The 17795-nt window shown below is 40.5% G+C and overlaps 1 protein-coding gene across 1 annotated transcript in view; it reads right to left on the bottom strand.

The window, feature by feature from the left end:
* Positions 1–406: 406 nt before the first annotated feature.
* adad1 (adenosine deaminase domain containing 1 (testis-specific)) overlaps positions 407–17795 on the bottom strand; it is a 30196-nt gene continuing 12807 nt past the window's right edge. Inside the window, exons 10-12 of the mRNA XM_034181366.1 lie at positions 17559–17793; positions 17238–17370; positions 407–1113 (exon numbers count right to left, since the gene is read on the bottom strand). Coding sequence (XP_034037257.1) covers positions 1000–1113; positions 17238–17370; positions 17559–17793 — 482 coding nt within the window. The 3' untranslated portion in view covers positions 407–999. The remainder of the gene's footprint in view (positions 1114–17237; positions 17371–17558; positions 17794–17795) is intronic.

Raw genomic sequence — 17795 nt, 5'->3', positions numbered from 1 at the left:
AGCAGATTATATTTTACTCAGAAAAATTTACTGTGTAACAAAACCTGACACTTTGAAAGCTGGAATTAATCAATTTGGTATTTTGCCATGATAAATTATTAAATGGTTTAATTGATTATTGAAATATTTAACTATTTCTGCTGATATTTAACTTATTTCTGCTGACATCCGATAATGAACTAATCAATTCAATACACATCACGTCATACATACTCATCATCATACTAATAACATAAAATAAAATTATCACCGATATAGAAATTAAAAATGTGATTAAGCTCACATAATGATGAGAGATGTGTCAACCTTTAAAGTGCTTTATATTACTTTTGACTATGTTGCAAAATAATCATATTCAAACATCAGTGCTTTGATTAATTTATTCAACTAGAATTTTGTGGTAGCTGTGAACGAGTACATTTGCAAAGACGAATAATACAAATTGTTGAAACTGCATAACACTGAAAGTTTACACCTTCTCCCAAGCAAAGGTACACACAAATATTAGCTTACTGAAAATGAAAATTAAGTCTTGCGATACAATATTAAATTTTCTTGTTAAACATCTGAACATAAAAAAACTGTAAAGGAGGCTGTCAAAAATAGCAAAGCAATGTCAATTTGCCCGACATGGTCATTTGCATTATACATAAAGCCCTTCTGAAGCAGTATAAAAAAATAAGTGCTCATCATTATGTAGCGTATGAATACAAAATTATGTCAAGTTAAATGAGATGAAGGTTCTAGTTGTTCAATGTACTTGTGCAAAGACAGCCATTTTATCCACAACTGTTGACACTGATATTTATCATCTGAAAAGTAAGATGAAGGGTCAACAAAAAAGGAGTTCCCAAACAAAACTGCCCTTAATATTAAAGTCATTCACCCCCTTCAGAAACCACACCAAAAACCTTTTAGCTGTAATCAAAGTCAAAGAAGTCTCTCAAGCAGGTTAATTTTCAACACAACTGCTTTTGATAATCTATTTTGTAGTTTTGCTCACATGCTGAAGTTATCGCGAAGCGGAGGTTTGACCAGCCATGAACCATAGCCTTGTTGCATCAGGTACGCTTTCAGCACCTTTTTGGCCTCCTGGTATTGCTTCGCCTGCATCTGCAATTAAAAATAATAAATGAGATAATCACAAAGGTCTTGACAGAGATTGAGTCAAAGAAAATAAACATCTTAGTTGGTAACAGGCACTGAATCCTGTTAGCAACAACCCATATATGCACATCTGCCAGCACTGGGAGCAGTGCAATACCCCGTAATTGTTTTGATCCAAGCAACCACCCTTTTCTTTCTTAGCATACCCACCTGTCTTGAGGAGTTCCATCTCCAACACCACAGATTCCTGGAGTTTTTACTGCTCTCAGCTGGTTCAAATCCTTGTGATCTCACAAACATTTGGTGGCTTGCAGTTGACTGCAGAATCAGCTACAAGAACCTCAACAGTGGAGATGTTTAACATCCCAGGTGGCGGATCAGCTGCTCAAAGTAGGTGGCCCAGTGGGTCAGTACAGCAGAGTAATCTGTCAGGACTGCGCCATCACCCACACGACTGCAATGTGATAAGGTGTAGGACCGGAGGAACAAAGTCATCGGATTCATCTGTAAACAGGTCGAGGGTCACGAGACTGCAGATGGTGAGTGTCCTGATCACAGATTCCACTAAAAGGTCTCACTGTCTACCCTATTTTCTCAGCTACCTACACAGACTGGAAGTCCCATCAATCCATGCACTCAGTGGTGGGCACAGTTCCACTAATCCGCTAACTGCTAATTATCGAAGTTAATGTTTTCATTATCGGATTAGCTTTTCGGATAACTTTGAAAACCATCAGCGGACTAATTATCTTCCAATAAATTTTACTCCGATAAATTTTAGACCGCCAACATATTTTTGTAGGGGTGGTGAACAAAGCTTAAACAGTTACAAACATTTATGAAGTCCAAAAATTAAAGATTTGAGTACTTACTTGATAAATGTTTTGTAGTACATGTACAGTTCTATCCTCTGCAAACAGAGGAGAGCTGGTTCCAGAAGAAACTGCTCTATCCTTTGCAGGCAAAGGAGAACTGGTCCCATAAAAGATCATTTCTTTTAACCCCTTAACGCCTGAATTTATATAGCTGTATATAAAAAAAAATGTTTTGTGTGTGTTTTTGCCTTTAAGTAGATGGTAAATAATGTTGAGATTATTAATTTCACTTTTGCACAAAACATAAATAGTATTTTGGCATTATGGTAATAATTTATGTTATAATAATAATAATGGTATGTTACAAATTATACTGGTCAATTTGGTATGTTGCATATTTGAGTCGAATATTGTAGCATATATGCGACAATAGGCGTTAAGGAGTTAATCCCATACCAATATGCTGGCAATGTCACCCAAGTCATCCAGAGGCAGTTTTAACTTATGGTTAAAATTTTAACCACACTGATCTCAGACAAGTTATTTAAATTAACGTCATGTCTGAAGTTTTATAAAATGAAAATATCAGATATATGTTTTAAAGTAATGCACTAATTTTGAAGGTTTTAGTGTGGACATGCTGTGTCCATGTGAATTATGGGTAATCTCAGTACATTCACGACAGAAGAAATGCATTTGAGACACTCTGATCAGGCTCCACACAGACAACAGCATTAAACCCTTTGTATATTGTGCCTAAAACTGTCATGAATATATTATCTGGGTTTATAGCTGTTGTTATTGTGTTTGTTTTATGTAAAAATGCCAGAAGAAGCCCAGGTTGCTTCTCCATTATTTTCAATTGGAATCACTGTGAGCTGCAATTTGCTTCCTGTTTGCTTGGAGTCCTGCTTATGTCAAACACCGTCTGAAATTCAGTTTGGATTTATTAAATTTCACACATCTTAAATATATCAGACAGATTATCTGGAATATTTGTTTTGGCAAGTTTTCATGGTCTCTACTGCCATCTACTGGCCATTAGTGTTCATGGCCGTATGAGTGTCTGGACGCCAGTAGATGACAGTGTTCTATTCATTTTGACCCCGGTTATATCAGACGGTTGTCTTTTCACAACTTGACTTTTGTAAATGGCTTTTTTTTTACAAATAAAAAGGCATATTTTACAAAAGCACATTTGTATGTAAACACCAATACACACACCTCACATTAACGTGTTGGTTTTTACATAGAATGAATGAGTCAACCAATCAGTGTTAACGGAGGCTCATTTACCCATAATCCCTTTGGCATCTGTCTGTTTGTTACAAAATTTCAGAATTCATGCATTATTTAAAATTAAAACATGTGTGTTATATTTTAACTTTGTACAAATGACATAATTGACATTACTGGAGTTACTCTATCCGTATTAATTTTATTTATAAATCAAACCATAAGTCAGCACTGCTTTATTTTCCAAGACCTCCGCCTCATGGCGACACTGCTATTGAGTAGAGAGTTGAGCTTCACTGCTCCTCTCAGCTGCTTCACTGCTGCAAGCTATGTAGTGAACAGGAGCTTCCAGCAGTGGGCAGGGTACACAAAGACAGAAGTGCTGACTCATTGTTTGGATCTGTGGTTGTCTTTGACGCTACCAGAAGCGATTCAGCTTGTTAGTTGCAAGTGTACCGGAGACAATACTGAAAGTTATCGGTTAGCTGTAGCTTCCGATAATGTTTTGGGTGGTTTATCGGTTTAGCTTCATAAAAGTTAACTTTTCAGTTAGCTGAATATCTGTTATCAAAGCTAACTTTTTGGTTAGCTGTGCCCACCATTACATGCACTGCAACTCCTGTGTGACATTCAGAATGTCCTCAGATATTAAACGTTTTCTCCTGTGGACTCTGGTGACCCCAATGCAATGCCCAGCAACTTTCAATGTCCATACATGTCAACCTATACGGACTGCCCGTAAATTATACGTGTTTTACCGAGTTTCAGAGTCATATGGACATACAAATAAAGTCTTACGGATATTCAGGGTTTGGTCTACGAGTTTGGTCTCATACAGCAGGTCTGTAATCAACCGTTTCTGCAGCGCGACTCCACTTTGATGCGTGAGCCAATGAAGCAATGCTTCGATCCACTAGCTCGTTGGTCCTTTGATTCGCTGCTCTTCAGAAACAGCAAGTCCAAACACTGCGCGGCTCTCTGCTGAGACAGAGTCCGATCGGAATTACTAACTTCAAAACGAATTGCTGCTTTAAATAAAATGACACCTCTTACAAACGTAATACAGACAAGAAACTACAATCCACTAAAATGTTTTTATTTTCCTCCCAAAATGAGACGTGCTGTATTCTTTATGAATTACATCCTGACATGCAGCGCAGCCAGCTGCAAGAGCTCAGCTCAGATGTATGGAAAGACATTTATGCCAATAATGTCTGAAAGGAAATGCTTTTGATAAAAACTACAGATTTTGTTTATTCCTATTCATGTCCAGAGATGAAAGATCCACCATGTAGAGTTTATTATATCCGGAGTTTAAGAATTCAGTAACCAATTTCACATTTATTTACCTTAAGACTCAATAAAATGTTGTTCAATTTCAATTCAATTTAATCAGCTTATAAAGCACCAAATCACAATAAAAGCCGTCTCAAGGCACCCCACATAGAACAGTTCAACATAAAAAATTAAAATAAATGAAAATTTAATAATTCAAATACATAATTAAAAACAGAAGTAAAAGAATAAACAGATAACAAAATAAAAACTATTCATAAGAAAGAGAATAAAAATAGGTTTTAAGTCTTGACTTAAAAATGTCCACGGACTCCGACTGCCTCACGGTCGCAGGAAGACTGTTCCATAGAACGGGTGCACGATAAGAAAAAGTTCTTTGACCCGCTGACATAGAAAACCTGTAAAGCCTGCTTTTAGTACACAAAAAATTCACAAGAGATGTCGATAAGGAATCGGATCGATAAGCGGAATCAATAATGGTATCGATAAAATCTTAACGATACCCATCCCTAGTCACAAGCTTCATCAGTGCGCCTAGCGAGATACCATCAAAATCTTTTAAATCTGGGTAACACCTCAGTGGGACCATCCACCTCCATAACAGTATGCGGTGGTTGGACCAAGGCTTGCTGAGATGTCCTCAACCTAATATCCTCAATTTTCTTCTCGAAATAGTCCAAGAAGTCCTGTGCTGAAAAGGGAGAGTGAATAACAGGTGGCCGTCCATGAATGAGAAAAGCTAGTTTCAAACAAAAACTTTGAGTTATGCTTGTTTTTATTGATCAAATCAGAATAATAGGCCCACTTTGTAGCCAGGAGTACATGCTTATAATCTAAGACAGCATCACGCCATGCAAGGTGGGACACCTCTAATTTGGAACTACGCCATTTCCATTCCATACCTATAGTCTTCTGCCTAATGCCGCGTTCACACCGGGCGCGACCAGACGCCACAAATTCCCTTCAGTCGTGTGGCGATGGATGCGCCATCATCGCCCAGTGTGTTTCTGCTTTCGCTGCGAAAATTCGCCCCAGTGCGTCATCAAATAGGAGGAGCTTCCATTCCACTCTCCGGCTCCGGCTGTCAGTCAAGTTAACACGACAGACCTTGATCACACGGAGTGAGTTGTTGTGGAAAGCTCCCAATTTGGGGAGTATTATCATTTGCTGCAGGAGCTGCGTCTGGATGACGGCCGCTTTCAAGCGGTCCTTCCGCCTCTGCAGGACCCAGTTTGAGGACCTCCTGTCCCATTCACGCGCGCACATATAAACAAAAAAGAAAAAAAAAAGAAAAAAACAAAACAAAAACAAAAAACTCCGCTGCTTGCTGTGGGGCTGCTCCTCGCTCTTCCCCAAAAAACTCTCTCATAATTGTGTTTAGAAACCAGTTACCATTTGTTTAATTACATCTGTGTAGTTAGTAAGTAAAATAATCTTCATGGACAATTCGCTCGAGCGCGCATATAAGAGGCAAAAAAAAGAAAAGAAAAAAAGAAACTCCGCTCCCCCTGCTGCGGGGCTGCTGCTCGCTCCAAAAACTCTGTCATAATTGTGAAATAAAGGACAAAAGGGACATAAGTCCTGCTCACAGGCTGGCTACCAGAGACAGGACATGTTCACATCCTCAGTCAAACTCCAGACATCTCCACGTCACAGTGTTTATATTAAAGGCCTACATATTCAGTCCCTGATTGGTCATCGCGGTGCAACAAGATGAAAAAGTTCAGATTTTTCAACTTGGGGAGGAGGGCGACGCAATATCGCGCCACAAACGTGCCAATTGCTCAAAATTGCTTCATTCGCGTCCATCGCGTCGCGCGGCTTGGCGCCAAAATGCCTCCTTCTATAGGGATTACATGGCAACCTGTCGCTCGCATCGCGCCCGGTGTGAACGTGGCATAAGGTCACGCAGGTAACCACTGAATCAAGGCGACTGTGCCTTGGGAAAGCGCGGCCTTAGAGGAGGTGCAACCTTATCCAGTGTAGCCTTGAGCACTTAATTCAAGCCATCTGCAAGACTATCCACTGATTGAACATTCTCCAACCCTGAAGCCAAAATTTCAGGGTTGGAGAATGTCTATCTTTGAGTTCAGTCATAGTTGAGGGATTAATGCGTCGCCGCAGAAGTAGACAAGGCTTTTGCTCCACTAAACGCAGTAACGTAAATGTAAACCTAATAAATGAGTGGTCAGAGACCACCAAGGCAAGAGGCAAAATGTCGATGTTCGTGACAGCAAGGCCACGCGCGAGAACCAAATCAAGGGTATTTCCACTAATATGTGTCAAGTCCTGAATGCATTGCTGGAATCCTAACACATCCACAAGTTCCATAAATGATTTGCAAAGGGGATCAGAGAGCTTATTTATATGAATGTTAAAGTCACCAATAATCAAAATGTTGTCGCACTAGCTGACAGGCTAGAGCTGAACGCACTAAATTCATCTAAGAATTCAGAATATGGGCCGGGAGGCCTATAAACAGTGACAAAATAACATGACTGATTTCCATACTTCTGACCATGACAGTACGTAGCATCATGGGCAGAGCGGAGAGGCAGAAGCTCAAACAAAATATATTTATGACCCCCAACAGTCAAGGTAAACCTAGATTTATAAATAAAAGCAACAACCCCGCCTTGCTTCGCACCACAAGACACGTGACTAAATGTATACGCCAGTGGACAGGCCTCATTCAGAGGAAGAACAGCTGTGGGTTTGAGCCAGGTTTCACATAACCCAATCATGTCCAAGTGATGATCCATAATTAGATCATTAATCAACAGGGATTTTGAGGACAGTGATCTGATGTTAAGGAGACCCAGACTGAAGACTTCCGTGGGGCTGACACACTGACATCTTTGAACAGGCCTGAGTAGCTTAATATCCGCTCCACGTTTTCCATCTAGCGCCCAGAGAGTGTCAGAAACTGTTGTCGTCATATCAGGACTACAAGTCCCAGAAGCTGCAGCGCTCTGATGACATGAGCGCCGAGTGCTGATGCGCTCAGCTGATCAGATAACCGGCACAGACGACCCAGTCCAATGGAATACAAACTTTCTCTGGGAGCCTCTGTGGATGTAACAAGGTCGGCGGAGCAAACCAAGCTCTCTGATGGCGAGAATGTTCCGAGGGACATTATTGTCGTTCAGGCTCCGTAGCTCAGCTGCAGAGTAGCTTAGCATCGCGCTAGCCGAAGGAGTGAAGTGCGGCGTCGTGCAGTGCAAAAAAGGCACTAAATCAAAAATAGTTAAAAATGCACACTGAGGCACCAAGAATCACGTCAAGTACATACCTAAAGAAAAAAAAATTACACTCAAGCCACTAAAAAGCAAGTTAAAAAGCAGAAAACGAGAAAAACCAGAGGAGCGGCGAACACACAATGCCAGTCTCCTGATATGGCCCTTATCTGTTATTGGCTGACTTCCTCGCCAATAAACAATAAATCACTTGTCTGTTTTTTTTTCCAATCCTTTTGAATTTACTTCACTGAAACATTTTTGCACAGTTTATATTAAAGGACATGTCACACCAAAATCATAACAATTTAGATTTAGGCTGTTAGTGACAATCCGATGAACCACCTGGATTACCTTGTGCACTACTGTGGCCGGTTTGAAACTATACGGCATTCGCAAAAAAACAGTTGGGGAGACTTCCGAAAACAAAGTACACGTGAGTACTCTGGTGTTTCCATCAAGTGACGTCACTACTAGAAGCATCCCAGGGTGCGCTTCAATGGAATGTAGCTGCTAGCATTAAGAACGGAGGCACAGATTAATTCCAAAGTAGGCATAAGTGTGATGTCGTGTTATGATGACTCATTTTTAATTGATAACTGTTCATTTTGATGGAGTTGCAGTAAAAGCTGTGGCTCCAAGAAGGTTGATGTGCACCTACAGCCATGAGCCATAAACGCAGCCTGTCAATAACCATCTCTGCTCCAGGATCAGTTTTGTGCACAATTAATTATGAGTGTTGCTATCAAAAAAAATACATCACACACACACACAGCAAGCTTTGCAGCACACATACACAGCTTCAAATGTACATTCTCTCACAATAAAAGGAAAAAAGAAATCTAGCCACAAAACAAAAAAGGGGAACATGCCATACTCACCGTCGTGTTGTGGATTAATTTCCAAATGTAAACTTCATGCAATCAAAGAAACGCGCGTGCATGAGATCACTGCGGCTGTAACTCTGCCTCTCTATTCATCGTGGCATGTATGAGTAAAATAACATCCATGAACTCCTGGAAATATGTATTCTGACTTTTTCCAATGTAACAAATCCATCTCCGTGCCCAGGCAGTCTGTTAAAAACCGTGTCAGATGTCCCGCATCCATGCCACAGCTTCAGTAAACCGGCATCCAGACAAACAGCGCCAATCACCAAAGGCTCCAAAATCCGACACTCAAAGAGTTTCGGATTCAGCGTGTTGTCTGCTCTCTATAAATCCAAGCCATCACGTTCAAACAGCAGCTCAAAAGCTTCGGTTTTGAATGGAGCAGGTTCTTTTCTCTCTGTCTATCAGTCATTGTGATGTTTCTGTTTTGCTTGTAAGTGCGTCACACACTGAAAAATGCCAAAAATTGCAGAGTGAAATGTTTTCCGGAAATGCACCTGCTAACGCTCAGAGTGAGAGGAATAAAATACATCAGAGATCACTAATTAGCACATATGAGCAAAGACACAATCTTGAGTACTTTCATGTTGTCTTACTAACTGGGATGTTAAAAAACGTGAGACAACCTCTGGCTCTCATGGAAACTTCAAAGGTTCCTACCTGTTTAAATCCAGGCGACTCTGTAGTTAATCTGTTTGTTGCTGTCTGTTTCCTGCTCGTTAAAAGATTTAAAAAACGACAATTTTCCTGTCAAAACTCTAGGTGAAAACAGTGGAACATCCAGACGGTTGGTGTCAACACATGAAGTCCATTTTCTCCATGTTCAGTCCAAAAGTGCTGAGTGTGCCCTCTGCTGGTATGTGACAAACATTGCATTCTGCATCAGCTGACTTGGGCTTTCAATAATGGCAGCGTCATGAGCGTTTGTCTAGCAATGGTGTGCAGCAATGCTCTTTAAAAACATTATTTTGTTGTAATCTGTTGTATTTCATTCACTTACACACTTTCTGATGACGTAGTACACGTCTGCTGTGATTGGTGGAAAAAATTTTGGAACAGCCCATTTCACATCTGCACAATTTTTATTGGAAAATCGCTGTGTGTTCTCTTGATGAAAACCAGCATGGTTTTGATAAAAAGTGAATAAAGTATTCCTTGTAAAGTAGATACGTAGTATGTTTCTATAGATAGTAGTGAATAACTGCAAAATTTGGTGAATATTGATCAACTCCCATAACTGCTATAGGGCCCCCAAAATAAGAGAGCTGCTCAAGCTCTCCCACATGGCATCCATTTGTTGTTTGTTTTTCTCTCATATAAACGTCATTTGTGAGTATTCTAGACTCCTAATTCAAATCAAACTGAGTGCAGAAGTTGAATTAAAATGTGTAGATTGTATATTGTGGATTACCTTATTTATAATAAATTAGTAATAGCCAGATGGCTGGCGATTATGAAGGCTGTATTTTAACATCAGGCACTCTCAGTCAGTGTTGGTCACGTGACCAAATTGGAGCAACCTGACTGGCCAGTTCCCTGTGTTTTGTAAACACGGCCATGTGATCTGTTCAGTTGACTGCTTCTTGGCATGGTTTCAATAATAAAACTGTCCTTTTTCAAGTCTGACAGTCATATTTGTTTGTTTTTTACATAAAGCTATATTTCCTAAGTTTTAAAATGGTGTACTGTCTGTTGAAATTGATAAAGAAACAAGGAAGTTATGCCTCCTCCAGTGACACCACAAAAGGTTACAAAACCGAAGTCAGTTTCCTATTGTTTTATATACAATGTCAAGCTGCTAACGAGCCTAATAAGGGAACAATTCATTAGCTCTAATTTCCTTAATTATTGTCCTATGAAATTGATTAAAGTACCACTGGAAAGGTCTTTGAAAGTTCTTTCCAATGGTGCAGCATAAGAGTTAATCCATGGAATCTGAAATTTTTTGTCACATACCTACTCTGTGTCCCACTTTCTCACGCTCAGAACAACAAACAAACATCCAGGCAGCAAGAAAGCTCTGCATCTGAACACCCCTCAAAGTTTCGAACATACACAAAAGTTTCTGACAAGCTTTTGTGGACATCAGCTAACAAGGAACTCAATTTGCCGGATGGAAAAAAAGACTGACAAAAACAAACACAAACAGATAGTAGTGCCTTCACCATTTGACTGGGGATACAAAACTAGCCATTGTAACGGAACACTTCCTGTTTCTTGCACAAACATCTTTCAAAGTAAGAGCATATGTCAAAAGGATGATGTCATCACAAGTCAGTCATGGAAGAAATGAGAAAAACATCGTCAAAACAGTATTTTTTGCTTTTTACAATATGCTGAGGGTCATGGAATTAATTTTTTTTAGGTTAGCATCTAATAAACAATTTAAAAAACAAAACAAAAAAAAAGTTTAATTTTGGGTGGGTTTTTAAACAACTTTCTTAAAAAAGGGGGCTGGGCTTTTGCACGGCCCTGGACCCTCAGACCCGTGAACACGGTACTCATCTTTTTTGAAGGTCCACAAGCTACATTCTTCTGGGATGCAGCATTGTGTGTGTGTGTGTGGGGGGGGGGGGGGGGGGGGGGGCACTTAGATCTGCTTATGTTTGCTTTGAAATAAATGAGGCAGATTCGGCCGACCAGAAAGTGCAATGAAGCCTGATGTAGCTGAACCATGGAAATGCTTTAAAACATAAGCCTCAGTCCCACCGAATAATAAGCCATGAATAAAGAGCTACGCATGGGTGTCAGCGATTATTTGAAGAATGATCCACGTTTGAAGCCGTCACATATCCGCTACTAAGGAGCCTCTATGTGCCTCTCTGTACCTTGCATATGCCAGGTATCAGCCTATAGTGAACCACAACCGACCTGTCATTTGAGCCCCGTCCAGCCTCAAATGGCTCGCGTGGCCGCATATGATCCACATCAGGCCACATATGAGCCATGTAGCACCATGATAACGCAAGTTTGTGCACATTTAGGCATGGGTTTGGTCCAAACCTCCAGCCCTCCCACACTTGGTCCCTTTAAAGTGTGGGTTTTCAATTCACAGCATCCACTCAAGATGTTGTCACATTTTTTAAACGCAGTCCAAAAATAGGAGCTCGCCGGTGTGCAGCATGCGTCAGGCTGCTGTTCACCTGTGTTCCAGAGTCATTAAAAGCACCAGATGAGCTAGAACTGAACCACGGGTTCGTGGAGTGCCGCCTCTGTGCTTCCTCTCGCTGACTTTATTTCTTTTGACACCATGACCCCACTTTTAACTTTGTGTTTGTCCATTTATGTCTGCAAAATCACTTTTTTGTGCGCTCCCATTCTGCACTCTGCGCTCCTTCTCACTGGCTTCATTTCCATCCGCAGATTTAAACAGTCATTTTCACGCCGCAATCCAACTTTTAAAGTAGACCTGCATTGAAATAAATGTGGTCAGATTTCAGAAAGAAATAGCTGATATGTATTTATAAGACCCTTGTGAATGCAGTAAAGTAAATCTGTAAGCCCAAATTTGTAATTCAGCAGAGAAATCTTTGTTTAAAAATGACAAATTTGCAGCTAAAATTTAGCCCTCCATGAAAACAGTTTGTACATCCGGATCATTTCCATGACGTCGGGGACAAGACGGAGCGCTCCCGCCTTCAGTCCGATCACGCACTGAAATTGATTTTATCTGTTAGTAATGTTACTGTTATACACATCCTGGTTTCAACATCCAAAAGTAAGCTGCAATGAATGCGAGATACAGCTCTGCATGCTCAGATCAGCGGCGGCATCGACAGCAGGCGACGTTCTTCCCCGACGCCTTGCTCTCACTGCCTCTGATGCGCTTACCAAGTGCATGCGCTCGTTAAATGCCGCCGCGGGCCACTCACACCCCCGTGTCTGCTGTCCAGCCGCAGACACGGCTCTGTCTACTGAATGGAGGTGCAGCCAACTTGGCACAAGTCCAGAGACTACGCTCGCTGTTTTGATGCGGAGCGGCCGGTGACACCTGTTGCTCGCAAGGACAGACTTCTTGAGGTAAAATCCGCAGCGCCGCACGTCTCAGTAATCGGAGCCGCAGAGCTCCGTGGCCGCTGAGAGAGGTTTATATCTTTTTAATGACTTAGATTCTTTGCGGGTCTCACCTCCGTACCCCGCGACGGTAACACCGGAGGCGAAAGACAGTAGATTTTTAATACGACACCACTCAATCAAATGGGCGTATGAAAAAGTCCCCAAAAATAATTTTCAAGCACAAATAAAAGAAATGTGTACTCACCAAGCGTACCGCAAGACAATATGAAGTTTTTAAAAAGTAGATCCTTCCGTATAAGACAAGAAAAAGGTGCAGATGCAAACTGACGTAAATCCACAAATTACAGTTGGCGCGCGCAATGCATGCTGGGATAGTGTCTTCTCCCTGACGTCTCGGCAGCGTCCCAGATGTGATGACAGTTTTGTGGAGGGCTAAATTTTAGCTGTAAATTTCTCATTTTTAAATGAAGATTTCTCCGCTGAATGACAGATCTGGGCTTGCAGATTTACTTTACTACATTCAGAAGGATCTTATGTGTAAATATAAGTCATTTTTTGGTCCAAAGATCTGACTGCATTTATTTCAATGCAGGTCTACTTTAACTTTGTGTTTGTCTCTTAGTGACTACGAAATCACTCTTTTGTGAGCTGGCGTTCTGCCTAAAACGCTTGTTTTGAGCACGAGTCATTGAGTTAGTGCGAACACACAGCAGGGCTCCTGATCCATTAACAAGACATTAAATCTATCATGGACTTACTTTTACAGTTGATTATATAAAATGAATGAAGATGCAAATGGTTTACCAAGCTATTAAAATAAAAACATTACAAATAATTACCTTTAGGGGTGGGGTGTAGTCTTGATTCTGGGGGATCCGGGGGTGCTCCCCCCAGAACATTTTTTAAAGACCAAGTCAAATTTTGTGTATTCTGGTGAATTTTAACAGGTATGAAGCACTCTGAAACAAATAAAACTCACTTCAATCTGTGAAGTAAAAACACAGTATTGATTATGGAGGGTATGGGGGATCTCCCCCAGAAATCTTTTAAAAGAGCAAGTCAAATTTTGTGAATTTTAATGAGTATGAAGTCCTCTGAAACAAAGAAAACTCACTTCAAACTATGGGGGTCTGGGGGATCTCCCCCAGAATTTTTTTTTAAAAGAGCAAGTCAAGTTTTGTATAGTCTAGTGAATTTTAATGGGTATGAAGCCCTCTGAAATGAAGAAAACTCACTTCAAACTATGGGGTCTGGGGGATCTCCCACAGAATTTTTTTTTAAAAGAGCAAGTCAAATTTTGTATAGTCTAGTGAATTTTAATGGGTATGAAGCCCTCTGAAACAAAGAAAACCCACTTCAAACTATGGGGGTCTGGGGGATCTCGCCCAGAAAGTTTTTAAAAGAACAAGTCAAATTTTGCGAATTTTAATGAGTATGAAGCCCACTGAAACAAATAAAAGTCACTTCAAAGTGTGAAGTAAAAACACACTATTGATTATGCGGGGTCTGGGGGTGCTCCCCCAGAAAATTTTTAAAAGAGCAAGTAAACTTTTGTATATTCTGGTGAATTTTAATGGGTATGAAGCCCTCTGAAACAAAGAAAACTCACTTCAAACTGTCAAGTAAAAATTCTTCATCTTCTGTAGTATTTTGATTTGTTCTAATCCAGTGAATGCACCAAATGCTTTGCAAATCAGCCGATTTATCGATTATCTGCATTTTTTTCATCCAAATATCGTTATCGGCATCAGCCTAAAAAAAAAATCCCTATCGGTCGGGCTCTACTGTACAGTCAATAAAATACACAATTAGGGCCTAAAGCAACTGACAACGTTGTTCTGCTGTGCACAAAGTAACACTGTCACCAGTTTTGAAAATGCATGCGGACTGAGAAACTCAAAACTGGCGTATTCACATTTAATCGGTAAAATGCTCTCACTCGTAAAACAAACTAGGGCTGCAACTAATGATTATTTTAGTAATCGATTAATCATTTTTTTTTGTTGTTTTTTTTTACTTACATGTGAGTTTTGCCATTACTTCTTGAAGTAAGTTATTAAAAGGCCTTTGTCATGCAACATCAACGTTTGAGCCTGTAATAAAGTTATGATGTTATATTCTCGTGAAAAACATACTGGGAGTAATGTTTTTTTTTTTATTTTGCACATACAACACACCACAGAGATTTCCATCAGGTTCCACCCGATTATGAGCATTTTTAGATGCCTACAGCAACTATCTCAACCACTGACAACATATTACAGCAAGAGTCCACAAAAGTATTTTAAATTCCTGACTAATATGTGATCTTTAATAAGTTATTTTCATGAAAAAAGACACAAATGTGCAGTTTACTGCATTTTATTTTTTTCTTGTGTAAGAACACAGATTAGATGTGGTTTGACCGAAACAAATTGTCATTAAACTTAAATAAAACAGGGATGAAGTGGAGTCACTAGGTGTTCACAGTTAACGGTTATTTATTTCTATGTTTATTTACACTCAACAAAAATATAAATGCAACACTTTTGGTTTTGCTCCCATTTTGTATGAGATGAACTCAAAGATCTAAAACTTTTTCCACATACACAATATTACCATTTCTCTCAAATATTGTTCACAAACCAGTCTAAATCTGTGATAGTGAGCACTTCTCCTTTGTTGAGATAATCCATCCCACCTCACAGGTGTGCCATACCAATATGCTGATTAGACACCATGATTAGTGCACAGGTGTGCCTTAGACTGCCCACAATAAAAGGCCACTCTGAAAGGTGCAGTTTTATCACACAGCACAATGCCACAGATATCGCAAGATTTGAAGGAGCGTGCAATTGGCATGCTGACAGCAGGAATGTCAACCAGAACTGTTGCTCGTGTATTGAATGTTCATTTCTCTACCATAAGCCGTCTCCAAAGGTGTTTCAGAGAATTTGGCAGTACATCCAACCAGCCTCACAACCGCAGACCACGTGTAACCACACCAGCCCAGGACCTCCACATCCAGCATGTTTAGATTCCAAGATCATCTGAGACCAGCCACTCGGACAGCTGCTGGAACAATCGGTTTGCATAACCAAAGAATTTCTGCACAAACTGTCAGAAACTGTCTCAGGGAAGCTCATCTGCATGCTCGTCGTCCTCATCGGGGTCTCCACCTGACTCCAGTTCGTCGTCGTAACCGATTTGATTGGGCAAATGCTCTAAAGTTTTAGATCGTTGAGTTAATCTCATACAAAATGGGAGCAAAACCAAAAGTGTTGCGTTTATATTTTTGTTGAGTATATTTATGTTCATTGTTAGTTGGTTTTACCTTTTCTGTTGTGTTTTGTTTTATCAGGTTCTTTTTGTCTGTTTCTCTAAAATTGTATTGTAGCATTATTAGTTATTACTTTTGTTGTTATTGCTATTATTATTATTAATATATAAATAACAAAATTACAATTCGTAATACATTTGACTCTTTTACGACAACAAACGCTAAGCCATTAATTATTATACAGAAAACAAATGCACACAAACTGTGCTGAGACGCGAACCTTAACACTGAAAACACCATAGACATGCTAACGTGTTAGCATCGGTCCCGTTTTTAAGTTATAAAATACATCTATCAACTGTTTTAGAAGATCATAACAGGTTGGTTTAATATAAAAAAGGTAAATATTACAGACATATACTCTTTCAGGTTTTAGCGGGGGGAAATTAAGATAAAGCGAAATAATACTACAAAGCATCGAAGCAGTGAGTTGGATCAATGCTTCATTGATTCAAAGCAAAGCCACACCCCGCTCTACTTGGGGAGTCTCTGCCAATGTTTTCACAAAGACAGGGAGGAGAAAGACCGTGGCTCATGGCAAGCTGTAAACAGAATGGAGAGGAAGGAAAATTCACTATCCCTTCCTCCTCAGTGCAGCGCCATCCACGCAGACATTGCAGCTTTGATTAGCGCGGAATGGGATGTTGCTTTGACAGTGAGACTATCATATTTCAGCCCCAAAACACACATGACACCACGTGCACACGCGTATGTGTGGTTAAATTTTCCAAATGACGGAAATCCGTCGTGGTGACAGAGAACTTTAAGCCATAACCTATGGTCAGCAAACGGTTTGTTTTTAACTCCTGCAAGGAGCTTTGAGCACTCTTCAAAGCTATAGTTTCAGCTTTAAATCTCAAATAAGCTGGAAACTGAACTTGGAACACAAAAGGTCATGGCCGCCATAGGTGCAAAATAATTTTTCTGGGCATTATGGCCAGTGTGGAGCTGTGATGGCTGCCATGAAATACCTACACTGCCTGCCACACGTCAAAGGATTTGCATGAATCATGAGAGACAGGCATTTTTAATCACACAATCCACAGAAATCTGGGAAATTCCCACATGCCTGTCTCATAAGATGCAACTGCTACAGATGATCAAGTCTGGGAGAAAATGCCGATGATGCATTTACATCATGTAACCTCCTTGAGTCCTGGGAGCAACCATTAAGGCAGACAACTGCACCATCTTGACATCTAGAAAACTAAATTATGTTAATGAGCTGAAATCAAAACTCTTAAGGTTGCAAAGAAACAAACTTGTCCTTTGCTGCAACAGAATGGCATTCAGATTCATACGGAGGAGGTGATGAGGTTACCTTGGCTTCTCTGTAGCAGCTTGTGGTGAGGAGATCCTGCCTCTGGGCCTCTTTTGCCACCAACTTGAAGCGGTGAAGCATTGCCGCTTTGCACAGACGGCTCGCCAGAGCAGAACCGCTCTTAAAGGGTGATCTAAGATAAGAAGCAATGTGGTGGTGATGTCATCACAGACAAAGCTAGCAAAACAGTGGAAAGTGCAATAGTTTTGACATGAGCACCAATAAAATATCAATTCAAATTGCTGTATTTCTCAGAAAAATAAAGTGAACTGGCAACGAAGCTTCCTATTTACTGAGCGCTTCCTCAAAACTCAGCCTTACTCTTCAACCGTCTTGCCCTCCAGACCGTCCACAATCTCCAGGGAGCAGTCTCCTTCACTCCAGTTGATGCCATAGTTCAGATGGCCACTGCTGGTGCTGCCCGCTGCCACAGAGGGCACCACACTAATAAGTGGCCGCGCCATGCAGTAGTGCATAGGTAGCTGGGAGGTAATCCCTTCTACACGCTGACTCACAGAGAGTTCCATGCCTCTTATGTCACTGCAAGCAGAGTCACCT

This window comes from Thalassophryne amazonica, chromosome 11 (assembly GCF_902500255.1).
Source record: "Thalassophryne amazonica chromosome 11, fThaAma1.1, whole genome shotgun sequence".
Classification (NCBI taxonomy): Eukaryota; Metazoa; Chordata; class Actinopteri; order Batrachoidiformes; family Batrachoididae; genus Thalassophryne; species Thalassophryne amazonica.
Note: the sequence above shows the minus strand (reverse complement) of the source record. Positions and strands in the feature narration are given on the sequence as shown.